The 25662-nt window shown below is 46.7% G+C and overlaps 1 protein-coding gene across 1 annotated transcript in view; it reads left to right on the forward strand.

Moving 5' to 3' along the window:
- The window catches only part of C14H17orf67 (chromosome 14 C17orf67 homolog), a 34182-nt gene extending 11233 nt beyond the window's left edge, over positions 1-22949 (forward strand). Inside the window, exons 4-5 of the mRNA XM_007109683.4 lie at positions 20345-20482; positions 22399-22949. Of these exons, the coding sequence (XP_007109745.1) occupies positions 20345-20461 (117 nt within the window). The 3' untranslated portion in view covers positions 20462-20482; positions 22399-22949. The remainder of the gene's footprint in view (positions 1-20344; positions 20483-22398) is intronic.
- Positions 22950-25662: the final 2713 nt, after the last annotated feature.

A 25662-nucleotide genomic window follows, 5' to 3' on the forward strand; every position in this document is an offset into this window, starting at 1 on the left:
CGCGTGAGCCTGCGCGTCCGGAGCCTGTGCTCCGCAACGGGAGAGGCCACAACAGAAAAAAAAAAAAAAAAAAAAAAAAAAAAAAAAAAAAGGTCTCTCAGTATGACGCTGGGTTGCACAGTGGTGAAGAGTACTGGCTGTGGGCAGACTGTCCCGGTTTGAATCTCCCCATTTTCAAACTATATAACTTTGAAGAAGTCTCCTCACATTTCTGTACCTCAGTACTCTCGACTATGAAAAGGGGGTAAACAATATTATTACTTATATTTCTATAATATTATTATTATAAGCGCATGAAACAACTACTTTATGAGAATAAAAGTAATTCATAGTAAGGCACTTAAAATAGTACTCAGCAAGCAGTAACAACTCCTTTGAGTATTAAGTACCGGGGACGGGGGGAGGGGGGCCGAGGCTGCAGACCGTCACCTGGGTTTCTGCTCAGAGTTGGTGGTAGACACAGAAGAATCAGCAAATCACTGTGTCACAGAATGGCTTAGAAATGAGCAAGCGATTCAGGCTGTTAAGGGTGGACGTGGCTTTGTTCTCCTTGGTAGGAGAAGTCAGAGGTGGCTGGAATCTCCACACACAGGTGGAAGGGGTCTGGGAGGTGGGCCGGCGCAAGAGCAGCAAGGCTTCGGGTACGTTGGACTTTACCTTGGGTTCAGTAGAGGACAATCAAAGCATGTCTCGAACGGGGGAGTGCACAGTCGGGTTTTAGACAGATGGTTTGAGATGCGTTTAGAAGAGGCCCAGGATTGAAGTCTGAGCACACCAGGGCTCAGAGGTGGGCAGAGACAGAGGATCCCGAGGGGATGAGAAGGAATGTGAGGGGATACTGGGGGAAACCAAGCCTCCAGCACCGGGGATGAGGGTTGGGAAGGGGCGGGGTGGATGGTGAGGGAGCCAGTGGGGAGCAGGATGCCTGGCTCGAGGGTCCCTGGGGAGCTCCAACTGCCTCTTTGCTCTTTTGGGGTGATGTCTGGAGGGGCTGTTCCAGAGGCTCTTCCTCGGGGTCCTGGAGGCTGTGGGAGGCTGGTTCAAGAGACTCTGAAGCATCAAGGCCCCTCCAGGTGCTCAGGAGACAGGCTCTGCTCAGCTCCCGAGCTGGCTGGGTGTTTTCTCTGCCAGCATCTGGCCCTGGCTGCCCTGAGCTCTGGTTGTGGAAGGGCGGCCTGGGCAGGGACTGGAGGTGGTTTAGGCGTCAGGCAGCATGTGGGTGTGGGTGTTACGGCTCTGCTTCCGCCCCCAGCTTCCTTCCTCCCCCCATGCCAGCTACACACCGTGCTACACTTTATCCCCAAATGCTGCTTGGTGTGGTTCTTCCCTGCCCAGAACTTCCAAGAGCTCCTTCTCTGACCATTTCCCTCTTCCTGGCTCCTGGTCATCACCTGCCTTCATCTGTGACAACCCTCTGCTTGCCTCTGGCGTGGCTACTTTACTGAATATCTGGCTTTTGGGGTTTTGTTGGTTTTGGTCATCTTTTGTAGGCTTGACCACCAATGACTCATCTTAGCTGCCTTGAACCTGCCTGATCTAGTTTCTGTGATTCTCTCTAGACTCACCCACCATTTCCCACCCATCCTGTGTATGGTACAGTCCTGTATGTCCGTCACAAAGACACTGACCTGTGTCCAGAATCCTCAGCCACTCAGTCAAGTTTGGAAAAGTGCCTGTGTGACCTACAGTTGAAATGTGAACATAAATATGCAATAAGTTATTTGGCGGCTAGTCTGTACCTATAGTTCTCATCCAGATTTTGCTCCTCCGCCCCAGGGACATCTGGCAATGTCTGGAGACATTTTTGGTTGTCACAACTGGTGGGAGGAGGGTTTGCTATTGGCATCGAATGGGTTAAGGCCAGGGATGCTGCTAAACATCCTACAACGCACAGGGCAGCTCCCACGGCAAAAATGATCTGGCCTGAAATGTAATAGTGCGGGGGGTGAGGGACACTGTCTATGATGATGGACAGCCTCTTTCTCTTTTACCGCGTGTGTCACTCTGTGTGTCTCTCGCACTGTCATACATCCACCCACACGCAGTACTGGCTGAACCAACACATAGTTTCTGGAATCACATTTTTCTTAGGAGCATGTCTCTTAACCTTGGCCACATGCTGGAACCAAATGGGGAGGTTAAAAATCTGATGCCTGGGTCCCCCTCACAGAGGGGTGCCCTGCGGTGTGGCCTAGGCACTGGGGAGGCGGGTGAGAGCCCCCTAGGTGGCATCAGTGTGCAACCGAAGCTGAGAACCAGTGGGCCAAGCCTTCTGGGGGAGACCTGCCATGGGTAACAGCAGCTCCCGTGGTCCGGTCGGGAATGCATTTAGCTGAGTGTTGAACTGAGGGTCTGGAGAGTAGATGGGATAGTTGTTCAGATGCAGGTCAGAGAGAGAGTGAGAGGGTCAGGTGGTCGATCAGAGAGCACTCCTTGCTGACCAAGATGGGCACTGAATTATACTTTACCTCGACTGTGCCCTGCCGAGCACCAGGCACTGAGGACATAGACTAGACATTCTTCGTTCGTTTGAGATGCTTGTGTCCACTGCATGGTGACGGATGAGCCAGAGCATTCCAGCCTGTTTCCAGTTCTCTAACAAGGTTATCTGGCACACGGGGTCTGAGGAGAGGGCCTTCAAGCTCCAACCGGAAGGAGGAGAGAGGCTGGTCAGGCTTCTTGGAGGAGGCGCCACCGAGCTGAGGCTTGAAGGATGCGGAGTTTGCAGGCAGTGCAGCGGTGGGCGAGGTGGGAAGAGAGTTTCCCCTCAGTGTGATTCCAGGAGGTGTTCTGCACAAACTGGTTGTGGACTTTGGGCTTTAGAATGAGGATGAGTCCTTTCCTTTTTTTTCCTTACAGAGAAAACCCAGTTTTCTCTGTAAAGTGCAGAGTTTGGCCCAGAGTCTGACTAGAAGGTTCATCCCAGGTCTCACGTAGAATATGAGGGTCTGGATAGAGCTTCAGGACGACCAGATTCTTGGTGCCAGTCAGCAGCTGGGAGGAAGAGCCCTGGCAGCCGGCTGTGGACTTGGTGAGGGCCAGAGGGGTTTATCTGGAGGCCCTGGAGGGGCTTCTGTAGGCGTCTTTCTCAAACACCAGGGCCTCCCCTCCTCCTGCTGCCATGCGCCCGGCCTGCCGCACTTGCTGTCGGACCTGGTTCCCCCTTGTGGCTTGTTGTTGACTTTTCCTTTTAAGGGATTTACTGAGAGCAAGATGAATAATACGAATCACCTGTTCTATAAAAAGAAGCAATTCACCCCTTTAAAAAAATTACAGTATTTTTTTATTGAAGTACAGTTGATTTACAATGTAGTGTTAATTGCTGCTGTACAGCAAAGTGACTCATTTATATATATATAATTCATTTATATATACATATGTATATATATTCTTTTTCATATTCTTTTCCATTATGGTTTATCACAGGATATTGAATGGAGTTCCCTGTGCTCTACAGTAGGACCCTGTTTCGATTCACCCCTTTTATCTGAGCGGCTGACGGATGTCACAGCCATCCCAGCCTGCATCACTGCTGAATGAAGCGTTGGATGCAGTGACCCCACGTTTGTCAGCAGGTCACCAGGAGGCCATGAGGTGGGACCTCTGGCCAAGGGAACCACCCTTCCCTGGTCTTTACCTCTTGCCGAGACCACCTTCTGCTCTCCTTCTTTCTTTGTGCAAACCATCTGCTTACATATCCCTTTGCTAGAGATGGACACACCGTCCTGTGTGTTCAGGATGGTGCATATTGCGTGTATGTGTGGACTGTGTGTGAGTGTGTCTGAAGGTTTGTGTATGACTGTGCATGTATGAGGATATATATGTATGTGAGGGGGTGTGTGCGAGGATATGTATGTGTGTATGACTGTACATGTGTGAGGGGGTGTGTGCGTGTGTATGTGAGCATTTGTGCATGGGTGTGTGTATGATTCTGTGTGTGCATGTGTGTTTTGGAAAAGGCCTTGCGGGATAGTTTTTTCAGAAGCTCTGGATTCCAGTTTCCTCTCTTTTGACCTTCACTTGAGTGTCTGGGATTTATGGGGTGATGGGTGATGGGCACAGGAGGTCCTCTCGGGGCCAGGTTGGAAGGACCTGGCTGTCATAGTGGAGTGGACTTTCGTTCTGTACTCAGTGGGAGCCACCAAGGGATTTGAAGTGGGGGAATGATGTGATTAGGGCTGGCGTGCAGGAGCCGTTTAGAGGCTCAGGACACAGCCTCTTCAACGCTGGCCTTCGGTTACCATTATACATGGGAGATGGGAAGTTACATTTCTGGACATGTTACTGTACCTTCTTCCCATGGCAGCCTGGAGACAGACAGGGCGGCTGGGATGGATGAGCAGAGGTAGTGATCTCTGGGAATGCATGTGCCCTCGGGAGCTGAGCTTTGAGACTCACGTACTCACCACTAACTCAAAATTACCGAGAGATGACCGGGTGGGTTATTTCATTTCGCTTCTCCCCTCTGAGGGACTGAGCGGAAGAAAACCCTTTCAGAGAGGGGAGAGTTATTTCATTTCGGGGAGGGGAGAGGCCATTGACGAGAGTAAATGGATGGTGCTTTGGGGAGGTATTAAGAATTCAAAATGAAAGCACATACGAAGATTTGCAGTAGTCTCTCTTCAGGAGTATCTGTAAAACAATGTTATATTCTTGACACTTGGCTTTAATATTGGCAGATGTTGGCTTCTGTGGGATGATAGGTGTTTCGGAAACAGGTTCAGACAAGCTGTGCCCACACATGCAAGGGGCTGGACCGTTTTGACAGCTTGTATCCTGCCTATTCATGGCAACAACCGTTCTCTTTTGACTGTGTGGTGGATAACGCATTGAAAAGATCACTGGTGTGCCCTGCATTGTGGGGAGGGCTGGCTTCCACCCCAGAGGAGTGGGAACACCTTGCTGGCACCCTTGATGGAGAAAGGTAGGGCCTCAGTGAGGATGGGGGGAGAGAGGAAGAGGAGACGTGGCTCTGGGGAAGAAAGCAGGAGGGGTTCTGAGTGCATATGGAGGCAGCCGGGGAGGAAGAGGATGAAAGGCCCAGGGCTGGGGGATGTGAGCAGGGGTCAGAGAGAGGGGGCAGGTGGGGAGGTAGAGAGGGCCCAGACCTGACAGATTCCCTGTGGCAGGAAATAGCTAACACATTTATTTTATGGCAACGCCCTGACATTGAGTTAGAACTTGTTCTCAGCTCTGTGCTGTGATTACCCTCTGAGGCCTCCAAACCGTAGGAAAAATCTGCTATGCACAGCAACCTTGTGTTAATGGTTCTTTGGGGGAATGACAGATGGCAGGTGTGTGCTGACGGGGGCTGACGAAAGAGGGAGGTAATTGCTCAGATCTGGATGCTGCAGTGATGGAAAAACATGAGTCCCAGATCTTCAGGGATTTTGGGGAATTGGGTTCTAGATGTCACAGGAGTGGGATGGGCACTCCAGGAAGCCTGGGATTCATGTGGGGACACCCCATCTGGAGACATCTGGGTTTCAGCTGAATTCATTTACTACTCTACGACTTAGGACTTCAGCCTGTGAAGACATCATGTTAGAAGAGCTTGTAACAAAGCCTCAAGATCCTAATGGAGGAAAAACAATCTGAGGATCTGATGAAGACAGGGCTGTGTGAAAAGAAGGGCTGGGCTTGTGGTTAGAGGGAAGAAGCTAGAAAAAAGAATCCTGAGCTTTCCCTGGAATGTGTCCTCAGTCATGACTGTGCTTCTGTTGATTTTCAGGGATTAGGGCTGAACTCTTGCAACTCAAAAAGTGGTCCCCAGCCCGGCCGCTGGGCTTCACTTGGGAGCCCAGAGCCTCAGGCTCCTCCCCACACCTGAAGGCGGATCTGGGCCACAAGGCTGGGTGACCGAGGTGCACATTTAAGTTTAAGAAGTGCTGTCCTAGAGAAGCGGCTCTTAGCCTCTGCTCCCGGTGTCCTGGGGACTGGGAACCAGCCTGCGTTTGTTTTGTTCTGACACAAGGATCCCTCTTCCTTCCTCTGGGCACTCTGCTCACGTGGCTTCCTGTTTTCCAGGACCCCTGGCTCCTGGTTTCTCCTTCTGCTTTGTGGTTTTTGCTGCTCAGTTTCCTTTGCTGGGTTCTTAGCCCTTGACTGTCCTTTAAATGTCAGAGCATCCCAGGGCTGTGCTCTCTGCCTTTTCTAGCCCCCCGGCTTAAATATCACCTCTATGCTGATGGCCACACACTCCTATCTCTAGCCTGGACTCTGTCTGTGAGCTCCCTCACACAACTGTCTACTTGGCTGTTTGCACTGGAACATTTAACCAGCACCTCGGACTTAACAGCCTCAAGAGGAATTCCAGATTGTTGCCTTACACCAGCCCTGCCCTTGCCTTCCACGTTGGGGTAAGGGGGGCCACCTCCTCCTAGTTGCACGGGAGCCCAGTCCAGAATCTGACCACTTCTCGGCCTCCCCTGCCACCACCCGAGTCCCTAGTGTGGACTGAGCATTACTCTTACCCTGCCTCCCTCTCTTCCTCTCTAGATCCCTCTGCAGCTGTTCTCAGCAGAGCAGCAATAGTCTGTTCTTTTTTAAATATATATATATTTTAAATTAATTAATTAATTTATTTATTTTGGCTGTGGTGGGTCTGCGTTTCTGTGCGAGGGCTTTCTCTAGTTGTGGCAAGCGGGAGCCACTCTTCATCGCGGGTGCGCGGGCCTCTCACTATCGCGGCCTCTCTTGTTGCGGAGCACAGGCTCCAGACGCGCAGGCTCAGTAGTTGTGGCTCACGGGCCTAGTTGCTCCGTGGCATGTGGGATCTTCCCGGACCTGGGCACGAACCCGTGTCCCCTGCATCGGCAGGCAGACTCTCAACCACTGCGCCACCAGGGAAGCCCAATACTCAGTTCTTAAAAACGTAAACCGATCCCCATCTTTCTCCTGCTCAAAACCTTCCAATGACCTCCTGCCTTACTCCAAAAAAATCCATGGTCCTGGGCTTCCCTGGTGGCGCAGTGGTTGAGAGTCCGCCTGCCGATGCAGGGGACACGGGTTCGTGCCCCGGTCCGGGAAGATCCCGCATGCCGCGGAGCGGCTGGGCCCGTGAGCCATGGCCGCTGGGCCTGCGCGTCCGGAGCCTGCGCTCCGCAACGGGAGAGGCCACAGCAGTGAGAGGCCCGCATACCGAAGGGAAAAAAAAAAAAATCCATGGTCCTATAGTGGCCTGCGAGGCCCTAGAGGTCTGTCCTCTCCCTCTGCTCCCTCCTTGGCCTCTACCTGCATCTCATCCCTGCCCCCGACCCCTGCCGCCGTTCCAGCCATGCTGGCCTCCTCATTGCGCCTTGAATGTGTCAGGCTTGCTTGTCCCTTCATTGATGTAGTTCAGGCTATGTGGAAAGCAGTGTTGCGTTTATTCTGTACCTTGCTTTCTTTCACTCAATAATAGGTCTTGTTCTAGCTCATTTTACATTGAAGCATAGGGTAAATGTATGATGCTATGGTCTGAATGTTTGTGTCCCCCCCGACCCCAAATTCATGTGTTGAAATCTTAACTCGCAAGTGATGGTATTAAGGGATGGGGCCTTTGGGAGGTACTTAGGTCATGAGGGCTCTGCTCTCGTGGATTGTAAATGGGATTAGCACCCTTATAAAAGAGGCCCCCCAAAGCTCCCTAGTCCCACCAGCCACGTGAAGATATAACGAGAAGTCTGTGACCTGAAGGAGAGCCCTCACCCACCCGTACTGGTACCCTGATCTCGGACTTCCACCTCCTGAGCTGTGAGAAATAAATTTCTGCTCTTTATAAGCTGCCCAGTTTGTGGTATTTCGGGTTATAGCAGCCCGAATGTACTGAGACATATTACAACTTACTTATTTAGCCCTTCCTGGAACAATGGCCATTTTACTTATTTCCAATGATGAAGATCCTTGTACACATGTGTGTTTTGCCAAGTTCAGTGATAAGAAATGAAATTTCTGAGTCAGGGGGTTTACATACTTCCAGTTGAAATGGGTACTGCCAAATTGCCAAACTGACTTACCAACTCCCACCAGTAGTGTGTATAAGAATACCTAGATCCCTGTACTCTTGTCAACACTTGATATTATGAAAGTTTTGTGTGTACAATGTTCAAAATGGAAAGAAATCCTATCTACTCTTCTATCTGCATATGTATGTGGAGACATGTTGCCAAACAATAATGACATTATTTTCTCCATGATAGAATTTGGGACAAATTTATACTTTTTATTTTCATGCTTTTTGCTATTACTTAGTATATTAGTTTCTTAAGGCTGCCATGACAAAGTACCACAAACTGGATTGCTTGAAGCAATAGAAACCTATTTATTTATCTAGCTATTAATTAATTAATTAATTAATTTTTAATGGTCGTGCGGGCAGTGTGTGGGATCTTAGTTTCCCCACCAGGGATCGAAGCTGCACCCGCTTCAGTGGAATTGCAGAGTCTTAACTACTGGACCACCAAGGAGGTCCAACAATAGAAATTTATTCTCTCACAGTTTGGGAGGCTAGAAATTTGAAATCAAGGAGCTGGCAAGGTTGATTCCTTCTGGGAGCTTGGAGGGAGAATCTGTCCCATGCTTCGCTCCTAGCTTCTGGTGGTTGCTGGCAATCTTTGGCATTTCTTGGCTTGTAGCTACATTACTCCAATCTCTGCATCTGTCTTTACATGGCCTTCTTCCCTATGTGTCCCTGTGTCCAAATTTGCTTCTTCTAAGGATGCTAGTCTTTGGATTTAGGGCCTACCCTACTCCAGTATGACCTTGTTTCCAAATAAGACCACATTCACAGGATTCAGGTGGACATGAAATTTTGGGGGACATTATTCAATTCAGGACATTCAGTTTTTTATTTTTAATAAATGTATGTGTAGTTTTCACCAAAAACAACACAGGAGAGGGTTTAAGAGTGGGGCAGCAAAGTGTTGAGTCTGAATCCCAGCTCACCACTTACTGGCTATCACATCCTGCCCAGGTTGCTTAAACTCTGTAAGTCTCAGTTTTCTTATCTATAAAATGGGGTATGATAATCAAACCTACCTCAGAGACGTATTGTGAGAGAAAGCACGCAAAGCACAGTGCCTGAGTGATGACATTGGCTCTCATTCTTCTTGTTTTTTACAAAGCAGCAGCTGAATAAATACTTTTTAAAATATAACAAAACAAAAACCTCTTTGGCTCCTCACTGCTTATAAGATAAGGGCCAAGTATCTTGGCCTGGGCGACAGACCAGCCCTAGGCCACCATTGTGTCCCATTTCCTGCCACTCGTCCAAGGCCATTTATGCTCCAACCACCTGGAACTTCTCATTGTTTTTCAAAATAAACCATCCTTGCCCTGGTCTCAGCATCCTTTCACAAATGATTCCCTTTGCCTGCAGAGCTATTCTCCATTATTTATGCCTGGTACCCTCCTCGTCATTCTCAATGTCACTTTTTCTATCTCCCCTGAGTTGGTCCTGCCCTCCTAGTACTCACTCACAAAACAGTACTATATATAGGTACATCTATATGTATGTAAATTTCTAGAAAAAGGTCTAGAAATATGATCAGTTGACTCTTAATTGTGTCATCTCATTCAGGAGGTTAAGACTGCAGGTACTGATCTAGGGAACTTTATATTTGATGTTTAAATTTTAAACAGTAACAGTATGTTCATGTGTTACTTGTGTAATTACAAATAAAAATTTAAGCCATTTGTATTTATTATACAAAACTTGGAAACCAAGAAAGTGTCAAAAGAAGAAAAAAAAATTCAGATGTAGTCTTACTCCCTCTACCCAAAGACAGCATTGCCATTTTTGATGTATTTCTTTTTAGTCTTTTGTGTTTTTTTTTTTTTTCGGTACGCGAGCCTCTCACTGTTGTGGCCTATCCCGTTGCGGAGCACAGGCTCCGGACACGCAGGCTCAGCGGCCACGGCTCACGGACCCAGCCGCTCCGCGGCATGCGGGATCCTCCCGGACCGGGGCACGAGCCCGTGCCCCCCGCATCGGCAGGCGGACTCCCAACCACTGCGCCACCAGGGAAGCCCTGTGTGTGTATTTTAAAAAGTATAATCACACTCTACAATTTTGTATCCTGGTTTTTCTCTTAGTATTATAATGTACACATTTCCTCGTATTATTAGAAACCCTTTATAACTATAATGATAGTGAATTACCCTCTTTTGTTAGTTAGATCATTTCCACTATTTTTTTTAAATTTAATTTTAATTTTATGTTGGGGTATATTTGATTTACAATGTTGTGTTAGTTTCAGGTGTATAGCAAAGTGATTCAGTTATACATATATCCATTCTTTTACAGATTCTTTTCCCATATAGGTTATTACAGAAGAGTAGAGTTCCCTGTGCTATACAGTAGGTCCTTGTTGGTTATCTATTTTATATATAGTAGTGTGTATATGTTAATTCCAAACTCCTAATTTATCCTTCCCCCTGCCTTTCCCCTTTGGTAACCATAAGTTTGTTTTCAAAGTCTGTGAGTCTGTTTCTGTTTTGTAGATAAATTCATTTGTATCATCTTATGAGATTCCACATATAAGTGATATCATATAATATTTGTCTTTGACTTACTTCACTTAGTATGATAATCTCTAGGTCCATCCATGTTGCTGCAAATGACATTATTTCATTCTTTTTTCATGGCTGAGTAATATTCCATTGTATATATGTACCACATCTTCTTTAACCATTCCTCTGTCGATGGACATTTAGGTTGCTTCCGTGTCTTGGCTATTGTAAATGGTGCTGCAGTGAACATTGGGGTGCATGTATCTTTTCGAATTATGGTTTTCACCAGAAATATGCCCAGGAGTGGGATTGCTGGGTCATATGGTAGCTCTATTTTTAGTTTTTTAAGGAACCTCCATACTGTTCTCCATAGTGGTTGTACCAATTTACATTCCAACTTACGATGTAGGAAGGTTCCCTTTCCCACTATTTTTTCTATTATAAACAACACTCTAAAATTTTGTTCTTAAAGTGCTTTTAATATTTTGAATTATTTGCTAAGGATATGTTCCCAGAAAATAAATTATTGGATCCAAGGGTATGAATACAGTATTTTTAAACCTTTTAGTATATATTACCACATTGCTTTCTAAAAGTTTTTAAAATAATTTATGTCTTATCATCCAAGAGAATGTTCCAGTAGAGGTTTTAAGGTAAAGATAATGGGAGCATGCTATGATATCTTAAATTGGATATGAGTTGGCCATTTCTGGGGCAGAGTAGATGCAGTAAGGGAGGATTAGGGATGTGTGGGTGTCTGTGTGGACACCTTGGTGCCACTCATTGGCGTTAGAAACCTAGGAGAAGAAGCAGGTTGTCTGGAATGATGGTGTGTTTGAAGTTCTTCTCTGACAGCACCTGCCTTTGTACTTGTTTCTTCTGCTCTTATATACCTGGTTAACTCTTACTCATTTGTAGAGATTCACCTGAAATGATGCCTGTTTTGAGAGGCCTTCCTGATGCCCCTACCCTCCCACCATGAATTAGAGCATCCCTCTGGCCTAGCACTCACAGGACAAAATTGCTATTTCTGACTTAAAAAAAAAAAATCTATCTCTCGTACTAGAATGCTTTAAAGTGCTTCAGCAGATGGACTGTTTGTTTCACTTCTGGGTCCCCAGCACCAAGCACAGAATTTGACATTTACTAAATGCTCATTATACTTGTTTCCATTCCATTCTTTGCTTCTCTCCAGGGGAGAAATTTTGTAGGACATTACTCTACCATAGAACCTGGAGGTTATTTCAAAGAAATCTTCTATTGCCTTGCTTAAATTCATTAAATTTCTCTTAGTCGTCCCAAATTTTAGGGAAAAAATTATTGCCAACTGCTGGGGTGAACCATGGAAATTCTCTAAAAAAGATGACATCCGAGCTAAAATTATGTCCTTTGTGATTGTATTCGTAAGCACTTGTGTGCCCTGGGAATATGCTTTCCATTTTGGCCTGTGTTCCTTTAAGGAATGTTCTTGTGGGGCAAGTATAAATCATATTAGCTTTATTGTAAATAGTCTTTGTAAAATATGCTTTCATATTTAGCCCCTTGACAAATGTATGTAGTAACTCCATTACCCTTTTGTTCCCAGTGATCTCCAAGACCAGTTCAGAGCGACTGAGATACAAATTGTGCACCTCACTGATTTGCCTTCTTTTAGGGCTAGCCTTCTAAGTGGCCCAGAGCAGTTAAGTTCTGAGCCACCCTTCTGCCTATATGATTATCTTGCTTTTACTAATGAGCAAAATAATTCATCCAAATATCGATGGACCTTTAATTTCATGCAGATGTCACGGGAAGGATTTTGCCTTCTTGGAAAAAGATCCCACCTTGCTAGATTAACTGTCTACTTTATGATTCTCAACTTGGATCGGGTTCCAGTGGGTATTTAATTTCATTATCACACCTCTCCTGTGCCATCATAAAGGACCCCCTCCAATTTCCGCTCTAAATCTTGAGAAATTATTTACTTAAATCATTCCAGTTGGCATTGGACACGAAATGCAGATATTAGTTTTTGTTTTGCTTTAATTTTTTTCCCCTTGAAAAAAGGAATCTAAAAAATAAAACGTATTTTTCATCTACCCCTTCTTTCTTGATCCAGGAACATTTGAGATTATCATTAATGCTGGGTCATTTCTAACTTAGCCAACACAATTGTTGAATTTGTGGTTTTCAGCAGATTTGCAGTTTGGCTTTTCGTCTTTGACTAATGATTGCTTTTAGGCCTTTGTGGCGTATTCATTTCCCTAACATTTTAAATAAATAGTGAAATGTCATGGAAACCAGGGCTTGTTTCTTTCTCTCTCTATGTGTGTGTCTGTTTTGGTTGTTTTTATTCAACAGTGATTTCAGCCTCTATTTAGGAGTGTGAAATACATATTACTCTTTGATGCTTTTTATGTACATTTGGCCTGGGCCATTATAATGAGCAGATTGACGCAGATGCCCAGGAGCCTCCCAAGGAGGATTTAGTAAGATTATGGAGAAAGAAGAGTCATTTCATTTATTCATCACTTGTTTATACATTTCTCCTGTGAGTTTTATTGAGGCACTACTATATGCCAAGCACTAAACCGTATACTAGGTATTCCTTGGACACGCTCATCAAAAAGCCAGTTGGGTGTCTGGCTGAGACGGACAGGGATTAAATGAATAAGGATGCCAATTAACATATAATTATAAGTGGTGTATAAATGCTGTATATCAGTGTTGACATTCTTTCTTATCGCCACCAATCTCATTGGAAAAGTCTTTAACTATTGGGAAGCTCTCAGGTTCATGATCACACATATAAGTTTTCCAGAGTTCTAATTTCCCCTTGAAAGCTCAAATTTTATCATTTTGTAACAAGCACTGTCAGTTTTCCTGGAAGTGATAAGCTCACTTCATTCGCTTTGGGGAAGACGTCTGCCAAACACACGCATAAAACACACCTAGTTCAACTCTTGACACCAACAGTCCCCCAGGTGCTTTTCCTTGAGAAAATCATTGTACTTTGTCGTGCAGCAGAAGTGCTGCCTGCATGCTTCCTGTTGGTCATTTTCTACGGCTTCACCAGGGCATGCTTCAGTGAAACTGGCATTTTGAGAATGTTTTCTTTGTATTTATTTATTTTAACTGCGACTGTGTGATGAAGGATATGTCGACCACTAGGACAGTTGGGTGCTACTGCCTTGACTCCTGCCGAGGCGTCAGTTTTACCCACCAATGCACACAGTGAGAAGGCAAATGTCTCAGTAGTACTCGAAAAATAGTTTTGACATCATGGACCCCCAAGGGGAGCACAGACCATGCTTTGAGGACCACAGCTTTTTTTTCATTCAACAAACATTTATTGAAAGCTTCCTGTGGACCAGTTCCTGGGAGAGATGCTCCATCTACAGCCTCAAGGCATGCTCACATCTTCCATATCTAATAGTAACCAAAATTAACTGAGGAGGGCTTAATAAAGGGACTCTTTACAAAGGTGTGGCAGGATGAAGGTGAACTAACAAGAAATGATAAAGGATGCAGGGCTAAGACTCCTGAGGCACGAGGGCGGAAGGGAAGAGTGTGGTTCCCAGACCCGGAATGGCAGCCCCCTAGGAGCTGGGTCTTCAGGGGAGGGATGCAGCCAACCTGCCGAGACTCCTCGGGGAGGTTGCAGGGGAGTACATATCCTCACCTCTCCCCTCCTACCTCTAGTCTGCTGCTGGCACCTCCTAAACGCCAAACCCAACCGGAAACCCCAGGACAAAAGACTCTGTGGTTGCAGTTCATCTAGGTCAGCCTCTTAGTGCAAAAGGCCAGGTGAAGGAGGGGAGAGAATGGGTTTAGAAGTGAAAATGGAGACTACATATTTGGCACAGAGCTTTATTTGTATCATTTCATTTAATCCTGGCAACCCAGTGAGATAAGTGCCAGGGCCATCCCCACATTGCAGATGGACAAACTGAGGCTGGAGAGGTAAAGCAATAGTATTGGAAGGGTTTTGATTGGAACCAGACCCTGATCCAGACCCAGACCCGAACCTCTTAGCCTCTCCACCACACCGCCCTGGCAAACAGGCAGGCAAGAAGATGGCAACGTGGGTTTCCTTCAGTGAGCTGCTTACACGGAACAGTTGAATAAGCAAAGCTGTATGCTGAGAAGTCTTTGTTCCTTATTTACAAGCCTCCACACTGCCTTCCTGTTCCTCCCAATGACTATTCTTCTGGCCAAAGATTCCTCAGACAGGGAAGACAGGGCAGGGTTCAGCCCCAGACTCACAAACGTGTCCAGCAAGCTGCTGGGGAATCCTTGCTGGATCCCATAAGGAGCCCTCCTGGCATCCACCCCTTCCCCAGCTGCCCCGGAGACTCCACGCCCAGGACACAGGGTGCATTTTGACGAGTTAAATGAAAACAACGATAATCAAAACAATTTTAAACTGCATGAGTCCTGGGGGAAAGAAAAAACATTTCAGGAAAATAGGACACATCATAATTCATTCCTTTGCACAGTCATTAAATTGAAAAAAAAAAAGTTATATTTAAAATAGGATGTAGACTTCCTAGGAGTTTTTCTTGAAACTTAAAAACTCAAAAGTTCTAGACGGGACCGTCTGTTAAAGCTTCATTAATACCATAGGAGGGTTTTCATGATTTAGGATTTTTATATCTATACATGCCAGAATAATCTTATATTACCACATATGACTACTCTCGCCCAAGGTGAAATGCCACTTCTCTGATTAATGGCCTGCAGCTTTGGGTTACCCATATGTGTTTATGTGGACTGTTCCACGCACACTTTGCAATGATTCCCATCCCATAATCTCAGCACCAAGGCTTATTTCAGGGCAATATCGACAACATACATCCTACAAATTAAAAGTCATTATTAAAAAAATTAATTAATTTATGTATTTCTTTCGGGCTGTGGTGGGTCTTCGTTTCTGTGCGAGGGCTTTCTCTAGTTGTGGCAAGCGGGGGTCACTCTTCATCGCGGTGCGCGGGCCTCTCTTGTTGCGGAGCACAGGCTCCAGACGCGCAGGCTCAGTAGTTGTGGCTCACGGGCCTAGTTGCTCCGCGGCATGTGGGATCTTCCCAGACCAGGGCTCGAACCCGTGTCCCCTGCATTAGCAGGCAGATTCTCAACCACTGTGCCACCAGGGAAGCCCCTAAAAGTCATTTTTATCTCTTCTGGGGGGAAACATAAAGTTCACATGCCAATATGTGAGCCAAGACACATGGCACCTCCACTAAAAAATCTGATGTGGCCCAATTAAGTCCCTACTGTCAGAGCGTGGTCACTGCTAAGCAGAGTAACTATGCCAGGAGAAGTCCAGAGAGCTATGGGGTCACAGGGAATCTGAGAAGGCTGCCTGGAGGAAGAAGCACCTAAGCTGAGGGCTGAAAAGTCAGATAGGAGTGAGACAGGAAAAAGAGAAGGCCCAGGGGCGTTCCAGGCAGAGAAAATAGCATGAGATTAGAGAGCAGAGCACGTGTAGCCGATCCAGGGAAAGATGGAGCGCAAAGGGTTGATGGTGGGAGAAGAGGAAATGGGTGAGGCTGGATCATCGGGAGCCCCACAAAACACTTAAGGAACTGGAATTTCTTCTGAGCCCAGTGGAAGCCATTCAAGTATTTTAAGTGAGGAAACAACATGGGTAGATTTAAAAAAATGTCACTTTGCCACAGGATAAAGAGATAGACAAACAAAACAAAACAAACAGCAAGGATTTTTCACTCTCTTCTTTATAACTTTTTATTTTTACATAATTTCAAAACAGTAATATGTATCACTGTTGTGATAAAAAAAACCAATAAAGCCATTTTCATTTTTCATGTTTTAAAAACCTGCCCTGGCAAAAGACCTGAACAGATACTTCACCAAAGAAGAACACAGATGACAAACAAGCATATGAAAAGATGCTCCATCTCATTTGTCATTGGGGAAATGCAAATTAAAAACAGCAATGAGATACCACTACACACCTATTGGAATGGCCCAAATCCGGAACACTGACATGATCAAATACTGGCGAGGATGTGGAGCAACAGGAACTCTCATTCACTGCTGGTGGGAATGCAACATGGTGCAGCCACTTTCAAAGAGAGCCTGACAATTTCCTACAAAACTAAGCGTCCTCTTACTGTATGACCCAGCAATCATGCTCCTTAGTATTTACCCAAATGAGTTGAAAACTTATGTTCTACACAACAACCTGCACACAGATGTTTATAGCAGCTTTATTCATTATTGTCAAAACTTGGAAGCAACCAAGATGCCCTTCAGTAGGTAAACGGATAGATAAACTGTGGTGCATCCAGACAGTGGAATATTATTTAGCACTAAAAAGGAATGAGCTATCAAGCCATGAAAAGTCGTGGAAGAAACTTAAATGCATTTTACTAAGTGAAAGAAACTAATCTGAAAAGGCTACAATTCCAGTGATATGATATTCTGGAAAAGGCAAACCTATGGAGACAGTAAAAAGATCAGTCATTGCAAGGGTTAGAGGGGAGGAAGGGATGAATAGGCAGAGCACAGAGGATTGTAAGGCAGTGAAAATATTCTGTATGATACTATAATGATGGATACGTTATACATTTGTCCAAACCCGTAAAATATGCAACACCAAGAGCAACCCCAATGTAAACTATAGACTTTGGGTGATGACGCTGTGTCAACATAGGTTCGTCTCTTGTAACAAATGCACCACTCTGGGGTAAGATGTTGATAATGGGGGAGATTGTGTGTTTGTGGGGACAGGGGGTATATGGGAAATTGCTGTACTTTCTGCTCCATTTTGCTGTGAACCTGAAAGTGCTCTGAAAAATAAAGTCTATTAAAAAGAAAAAAGGAAAAAAAACCCCCCCTAGCTGTGGGGTGGAATGTAGAGGAAGGAGGTAAGACGAGAGACAGGGAGAACCCTCCAGATGCAGTGGCAGGAATCTAGCAGGAGGGTGGGGACTGAGACTGGGCAGGGGTAATGTGGATGGGGAGATGGGATCCAAGAGCATCCACAGGATTTAGGGGTTGCTTGGCTGGTGGGGGTGGAGAGTGGGGAAGAGGAGGGAGCCCAGGAGCAGGCTGGAGCTCTGCTTTACCAGCCATGTGGGGTCACGGCCAGACGCGTGGAGAACTACTGCTGGTGGTCTGGGCAGTGCCCGTGGACCACTTCTCTGTTTGCATCAGGGGATGGAGAGGCAAGGTGTGGAGGGAAAGAAGAGAATTTGTAAGTGATTAAGACAAGGGAAGTAACACTTCACTCTTATTTAAGAAGCATCCTATTGATTTATCATTTTTCTGGTGTATCATTTATATGGGATAATGCAGTGAGAAACAAGACAGAAAACTCACAGCCTGAACTGGCTTTGTTGAAGATCAAGCCACGTTGGGAAGAGAAGGTTTACCCTGAACCTGGAAGTGACACTCCTGTTGATCGAGGGCAGAGCAAGAGCAAACTGAGGGAGAGGAGGGGGAGAGACAATAACTGCATGCAAAGGAACAATTGCTCCTCCTCCAGCTGGATCAGTGTATTCAGTGGTCAATGATCAACGGATGCACAGCCCAAGAAGCCGGCTCCTTTGCAGCAAACATCAGTAACAGCTATCATTTACGCTCTTTACTTGCTTCTAAGGGCAACAGCACACCCCTCATACGCCATCATCCTGGTACAGCGCTGGTTTTCTCCACCCTGTCCCCCCCACCGCATCCATCCTCCACCTGGCTCTGCCCGGCTCCGGAGGTGGACCCCTGGAAACTGCATCGCCTGGATCCCTGGCCGGCTGGCTTCTGCGTGGGCTTGGCAGGAGATGGAGAGCAAGAGGAGAGAGAGGACGGGGTATTTGTCTCCTGCTCTTTCCCTGCTTTACAGAGGCTGAGCCCTTCCCCTGGGCCCTGCAGGTCTAGGCCTGGCCATGGGGCTTTTCTCTATTGCTAGTCCCTGGGTACTGGAATGTGCTTTGGTGGTTCCCTTAACCCTGTTTACACGGCTGTGAACGGTTCCTTCATTAAAGTTCCTTTAGGTGAACCATCTGAAGGAGAAATTGTGGTTCTAGAGAAGCTCAGAGACCAACAAAGCTTTGTTGTCGGTGACAGCCGTGAACTAGGGCAGGAGGGGGCCCTCCCTGTGTTGTGAAGCATGGCGGGAGGTGGCAGATCCCATGAGGAGGTGTCCTCACCTGCTGGTTACAGTGACATTATCCAGAGCCACAGATCAAGCCCAAGGGGTAGTTGGTCATCACCTTTTCCCTCCTTGCAGGAAGGCAGCGCTGGCGAAGGCCTCTGAAGAGCTGTGGCCCTTTCAGGGCTGCATTTGGGCAGATCACTCTGTTAGCTTGGAGCAGAAATGGTGGGGGGATGTGGGACGTGGTGTGGGCGGAACGGGAGGTAGAGTGACGGAGGGAGGGGTGAGGAAGCTGGGACAGCCTGGGTGGCAACGGTGGAGACCCGACCTGCAGAAGTGGCAGAGATGGAGGGAGTCATCTGAGAACTCTTCCGGAGGTAGGCTCAGCGTCCTCACGTTCAGTCTCAGGATGAGTCTGAGGGAGACGTGATGGTCCACGTCTGGCTCGGGTTCCTGAGTCGATGGAGAGGCTGGACACAGAGATGGGCAGCACCGGACAATCAGCTGCTCTCTGTTGTGGACACACCAACACATAGAGCCGGTTACATTTCATAGACATGGACTCATACAACATGTGGTCCTTTGTGACTGGCCTTTTTCACGTAACATAACGTTTTCGAGGTTCATCTGGGTTGTAGCATGCATCATTCCTCATAATGGCCATATAGTATTCCCCTTGTATGGGGATACGTTACATTTTATTTATCCATTCATCTGCTGATGGACATTTGGGTTGTTTCCACTTTGGGGCTGTGATGAATAATGCTGCTGTGAACAGCTGTGTACACGTTTCTGTGTGAACACATGCTTTCACTTCTCTCGTACACACAGTTGCGGGGTCAAATGTTTACTCTGTTTAGCATCTTAAGGAACTGCCAGGCTGTTTTTACCAAATGCCCCTTTATCCCTAGTAACTTTTTTTTGGCTTTAAAGTTTATTCTGTTTGATAATAGTATAGCAACTCCAGCTTTCTCACAGTTATCCCTTGGCTTTTAAAAAAGATGATTTTATCACAAATGTGTGCTACCATAAATAAATATATTATTTAGTTATGCATGTTTTGAGCTTTATTAAAATGGTGTCACACTATAAGCACTGTCTTCTTGGACTTGCTCTTTCCACTTACTATGCTATTTCTGACTCATCTAGGTTGTTGTATGTAGCTATAATTAACTTTTTTCATTGCTGTATAATATTCCACGTTGTGACCCTACCATAATTTATTTATCCATCCTCCTGTCAATGGATATTTAACATGTTTCCAGGTGTTTCCAGAATTTTGCTACTACAAATTTATTGCTGCTGTGAACATTCGTATCTGCTCTTATTCTCAAAGTGACCAGCAGCATTCGCAGCTGGGAACGTGTTAGAAATGCAAACTCTGGAGCCCTAACCCAGACTCACTGAATCAGAAACTCTGAAGCTGGGGCCCCAGCAATCTGTAGGTTTTAACATGTCTTCTGGGTGATTCTGATGTCTGATGAAATTTGAGAATCATTGCTCTAGGATATAAACGAGAGTGAAATTTCTGGATTGCAGGCCACCGATTGTTTTCCAAAGTGGTTGTTCCGTGTAACTCTCCATCAGCAGTGTCTATGAGTTCCCATGGATACACACCCTCTCAGCACTTAGGGTTGGTGGCGGTTTCTCCTCCTTGGCTTTGTTGCCCTGTCTCAGAACCACAGCTGTACCCCGCACATGGGCAGCTCGACCATCAACCGTGAATAAAAGCTTCTCTTCGATGTGGGTTTGTTTTGACAGGAGTACATGCACCATCTGCTCCGCCTTGAACGCCGTGCTGAGGAACAGTTCCTGGAGCACTGGCTGAACCCACACTGCAAGCCCCACTGCGACAGGAACATAGTCCATCCTGTGTAAGCAGCTCGGGACCAGCCCCCGGTACGTTCCTTCTCCCAGGCCTTCTGTTTCAGGGAGACGGCGGTGGGCAGTGCAGGCATGGCTCAGGGGCCTTCGAGAGCATGGTGTTAGGAGAACCAGCGGGTGAGCTGGTTATGGGTTGGGGAATGGGAAGAGCAAGGCAGGAGAGGTTGGTGGGAGCCAGGTTGAGAGGACCACTGGGGACGCGCACGGGGGCCTGACTCCTGCTGAGTCACCAAGAGATCCCAAGTACGGGAAGGATGTGACCCTATTTGCCATCCAGAAGGGGTCCCTCTGGGATACAAATCTGGAGAGACATGGCTTGTTGAGACTTGGGTCTCTCCAGGTGGGGTCAGCATCCATGGGCTTGACTGGTGACATCCATCACAACCATCACCATTGTCACCAGGATCAGCAACTTCTTTACTGCCTCCCCACAGCCTCCCAGACTGGGACTCTGCCCAGCCTGTCCCAACTACCCTCTTCTTCTGGCTTTGCCCTTTCAGTCCCCCTGACCTGCATGGTTCAGCATTCCCAACACAGCCCACCTCTGCACCTCTGTTCCTGCGAGAGGCTGTTTGCTGCTTCGCTCACAGTGTGTCTGTGTCCATCTCCTCGTCCCCTCTCCAATTCTTGCTAGGTTACGTAGCAAAATCCCTTCAGAGGTTAAGCCTAGTGAGTTTCATTTCTCCTCTGTAATTTGTATGTATTAAGCAGGACAGGATATAACTGGGTACTTGATCATTTGTTGTTCAGAGAAATCTTGTTTCCTTGCTCTTTATTTTGTGCTGCTGTGAATTGACACAGGAACACTCCCTTTAGAGGATTGCTCTTTATAATTTTCAGGGTGCTATTGCACAAAATCTCTCATTTGATCCTCTTAACACTCCTGTGTCATTGCAGGGCGTGTGTTTTAACTCTGTCTTATAGGGGACCTAACTGAGCGTGATTAAGCTACTAAATCATGCTGGGCAGTAGTTGGTATGTCTGACTTCTGACAACTCCAAATCCTGCAAGCTTTCCGCGGGCGGTACTGCTGGAACCTGGGGGTGTGTGTGTGTGTTGGGGATGGGGGCGGGCACGGTCCTTGTGAGGGACTTTAACAGACAGTGAGAGGAGCGTCTCCTAGGAATGGAACAGGAGTTCTGCTTTTGAGGGCTAGGGGCTGGGTTGACATCCTGCTCTGGCCCCCTCTGCCTCTGGATCCCTGTTCTAGGTCAGAGCTTCTCCCACCCATGGCACCAGGGACCTTTTTCCTCCAGCACCAGAAGCCTGCTCTTGGCTTCTTTCAGAACACAGCACTGCGGAGTACTTAAGAGCTCAGACTCTGGAGTTGGGTGGACTTGGGTTTGGTGCTCTGTGTTCCTGCTCTGTGACTTTGGACAAGTCACCTAACCTCTCTGGGTCTCCATTTCTATATCTGTAAACTGGGGTAGTGATGATATCTACAGAGCCTGGAGCATAGTGACTGGCTCCGTGAGCAGAGGCACTTGTCACCATGGTGCAGGCCAGGTGAGGGGAGAGGCTTCCGGGACGCTGGTGGTGGTGGGGCGGGGGTTGCTCCTGTCAAACAGAGGATCCCATGGAGGCCTCGCTCCAGGCAACATCCATTTCAACCAGGAAAACCAGGCCGTAGTGGCTGGAGGGATGGGTCAACTTGGAATTTGGAGTCAGATAGCATTCAGATTGTGACTCCGTTTCGGAAAAGATTCCTAACTTCTGTCTCGGTTTCCTCACCTGTAACACGTAAGAGTTCCTCCCTCATAAAGCTGTTCTGAGCATCAGAAAAGTCAGTGCATGGAAAACAGCGCTGCCCTGGCACATGCTAGGAAGTGCTCAGGAAATGGCAGCTTGATAGCTGTTTCCTCCTCCTCCCCCACCCTTCTTTTTTATCAACATCATCGTCACATTGACATTATTTTCTTGTTCTTTTCCAGCAAGCATTTTGATAAACAGCGGCCCGGATACTATTGAAACAAGATGAGGCTCCTTTCGTTTCTTTTTTCAGCTGTGGAATGGACATCTTCAGCCTTTGTGAATTGTGGGCACAGCACAGGTTGCCTTGGGGATTGATGGCAGATGTTTATGCTGCTTCATTTGACTAACCTGCACAACTCATTAAAACCAATCGCTTAAACTATAGGCCCCCCTCCGTCCCCCGCAATGGCCTTCCTACCACTGTGGAAGGGTGAGCAGGAGACTCTTTCCTGGGGCTGGTGGAGCTGGGACCTCCAGAACAGGAGAGGGCTCAGCGAGGAAGCCTTGTTCAGCTAAATGAAGCACACCACTTGGGGCGGCTGGGGTTTTGGTCATTGCTTTTTTTTTTTTTTTTTTTTTTTCCTCTCTCTCTCCTTTTCTGCTCTAATAAACACTGGTGTTAGGCCTGCTTTCCATGGTGTCTCCTTTCCTTTCCTACAAGAAGAGAAGCAGAGGTTTTTTTCTTCCTTGTTTATCTTTGTGACTCCAGGATCAGAAAATTTACTGTTCTTTGAATAGGTGAATGGATAAAAATATAAACACCCAGCAGTTTTTCACAAGAGCTATCTCTTTTGGTAAAGAGATTATTTACCTAAGGCCAGCTCTGGGAATAGAGCCGTAACTTAGTACCAGCTCTACACCCTGGTCTTCTAGCCAGGGGGACACTTCTTGTGGAAAGTGGGTTGCAGCTTCTGTGCCTAGTGCCCCTCACCTGCCCACAAACCCCAGAATCAGAGATTGGACTATCAAAGACCAACAAAAGCAGAAATTGGGAGGGCAAGGGAAAGTGGACCAGGTGGTCCTAGGGAGAATGTGATGACATCCTCAAAAAGGATAAGGAGAGATGCTCGTCCGCCCTGGGCTACAGAGGAGGGTCTGTGCCAGGGGAGCCGGGAGGGCTTGTCCACGAGGAAGTTACTGAGCTTCTCAACAATGATGATACTAACACTTATTTCATCTCTATTATGGGCTGAATCCTGCACTAAGATTTTTACATACAGCGCCTCATTTGATCATCACACTGTGGACAAAAAAATGTTGCCTGCCGTTTCAGTAAACAGTGAACGTTGCCGGCCCTCGAGCCATCAGCCACTGAACTGCCCTTGGACCCTGCGTCCTGAGGGGAATTCAGGATGGAGAAAAACAGGATAGTGACCCTACATAGTGAAGATGCATATCTAAGGAATACTTTCAAGGAGCCCAGACTTGCAACTTCCCAAACATCGAAAAGCACTAAAATCATTAACTTGAGATGTCTGGTTTTTTGTGATTAGCAGTAATCTTTCAATGTTCAGCTACCTGTGTGTTTGCTTTTTTTTTTTCCCAGCAAAAACTCCTGTGTATAAGGCTCCTCCCTCACCTCTTCAGAGCAGTTCTCAGAGCTATCTGGGAGGCTGTGTCCCAGGCGACAGTCCTCAGTGAGGTGCCCGAATAAAACTTAAAATATTTAGGCAGTGCGTTTTTCTTCAGTCGACAACACCTACTCTGTGTTTTTCCTCAGTTGACAATACCTACTCTGTGCAGTAGCTGTGGTTATTATGCCCACTTTATAGATGAGAAAACTGAGGTTTACAGAATTTAGGTAGTGTATTAGTTTTCTACCTCGGCTGTAACGAATGACCAGAAACTTAAAACAACACACGTTTATTATCTTACATTCTGGAGGTCAGAAGTCCAACCTGAGTCTCATGGGGCTAAAGTTGGAGTGTCAGCCTCTCTGCAGGCTCTCGGGGCGAATCTGTTTCTTTGCCTTTTCCAGCTTCTAGAGGCTGCCTGCCTCTCTCATCTTGTGTCTTCTTTCCTCCGTCTCCAAGGCCAGTAATAATGAGTTGAGTTCTTCTCACACCATATCATTCTGCCCAGCTCTCCTGCCTTCCTCTTCCACTTTTAAGGACCTTTGTGATTACATTGAGCCCATTCAGATAACCCAGGACAACCTTCCTATCTTAAGGTTAGTTGATTAGTAACCTTGACTCCCTATTGCCACTCAAGGTAACGTATTTACAGGTTCCAGGGATGAAGATGTGGACATCTTTAGGGGAGGTGTTATTCTGCCTTCCACGGGCTACCAGACCTGGAATCTGACCCTAGGAAGCTCCTCACTACTCTGGTCCCCCCAACCATTCTGCATCTCTGCCCTTAAACCTGAAATCCATCTGTCTTACGTGGTTAAGTCGTTTTCTCACCTGAGCTCCTTGAGTGCTCAGGATGGGACTTTAATGGGACACTATTGCACCTCCCATCTAGCAGGGGCATTGTTTGAGTGCCAGACCCATTCCATGGACTCTGAAATTTAATACAGGGACTTGTATGGGGCGTAGTGGCAGACAGAACCGTCCTGCTCAGGCCACCACACCACCTGTGTCTCAGGGTGTTTTCCAAGAAGTAGGAGCTGCACATGTGTGTGGGGGACAGGATGCAAGGTAATGACACTGATAGGTTCCAAAGAAGAGCAGTAATGAAGCAGAATTAAAAATAAAGCAGACCCAAAGGGAGCCAGGGTCTCACATCCCAGCAGAGAAGGAGGGGCCTCCTTGAGTTTCTAGGAAACTTGGACACAGCTCACATCTCAGGGGCAAACACTCCTTTTATGATGAGAGGGCATTCTTCTTCTATCAGATAGACCCTGATTTTCAACCTCCTCCTCTGGACACACATGCCGGCTGTGCTTACTCTACCTGGTGCGCACTTTCCAGAGGCCACAGACAAAGGGGCTAGAGCTCTGTGTTCACAGTGAACTCACTCCAATATCACCTCCCCGCCGCTCACAGCAGCTTCTCAGATGGAAGGTGAGTGAGAGAGAGGGCACCTCAGGACAAACTTGACAGCAGCAGAAAACAGGCTTGGAGCCAGACTGCATTCCAATCCTGGCTCCACCAACTGACTAGCTGTGTGCCCTTGGGCAAATTGATTAACCTCTCTGGGCCTCAACTCCCTTATCTGTAAAATGGGAATAATAATAATACTTAGTTCAAAATGTTGTGATTATTCCTTTTATTGAGTAGCACTCCATAAAAGTAGCCATTACTACTTAAAAAATATTCTTGGGCATTATTTTATCAATCAAGATAAATTCTCACTCTCTATTTATATTTTAAAACTTCTTATTTAGAGAAGAGGTAGAGAGTGGTTGGGGGAATCCAGGATACAGAAGGGCTGTCTCCCTACTTGAGAAAGAGTTGCCATCTTTACATTATTGAAACTTCCTATCTCTGAACAAGGTC

The sequence above is a fragment of the Physeter macrocephalus genome, chromosome 14 (assembly GCF_002837175.3).
Source record: "Physeter macrocephalus isolate SW-GA chromosome 14, ASM283717v5, whole genome shotgun sequence".
In the NCBI taxonomy this organism is placed as follows: Eukaryota; Metazoa; Chordata; class Mammalia; order Artiodactyla; family Physeteridae; genus Physeter; species Physeter macrocephalus.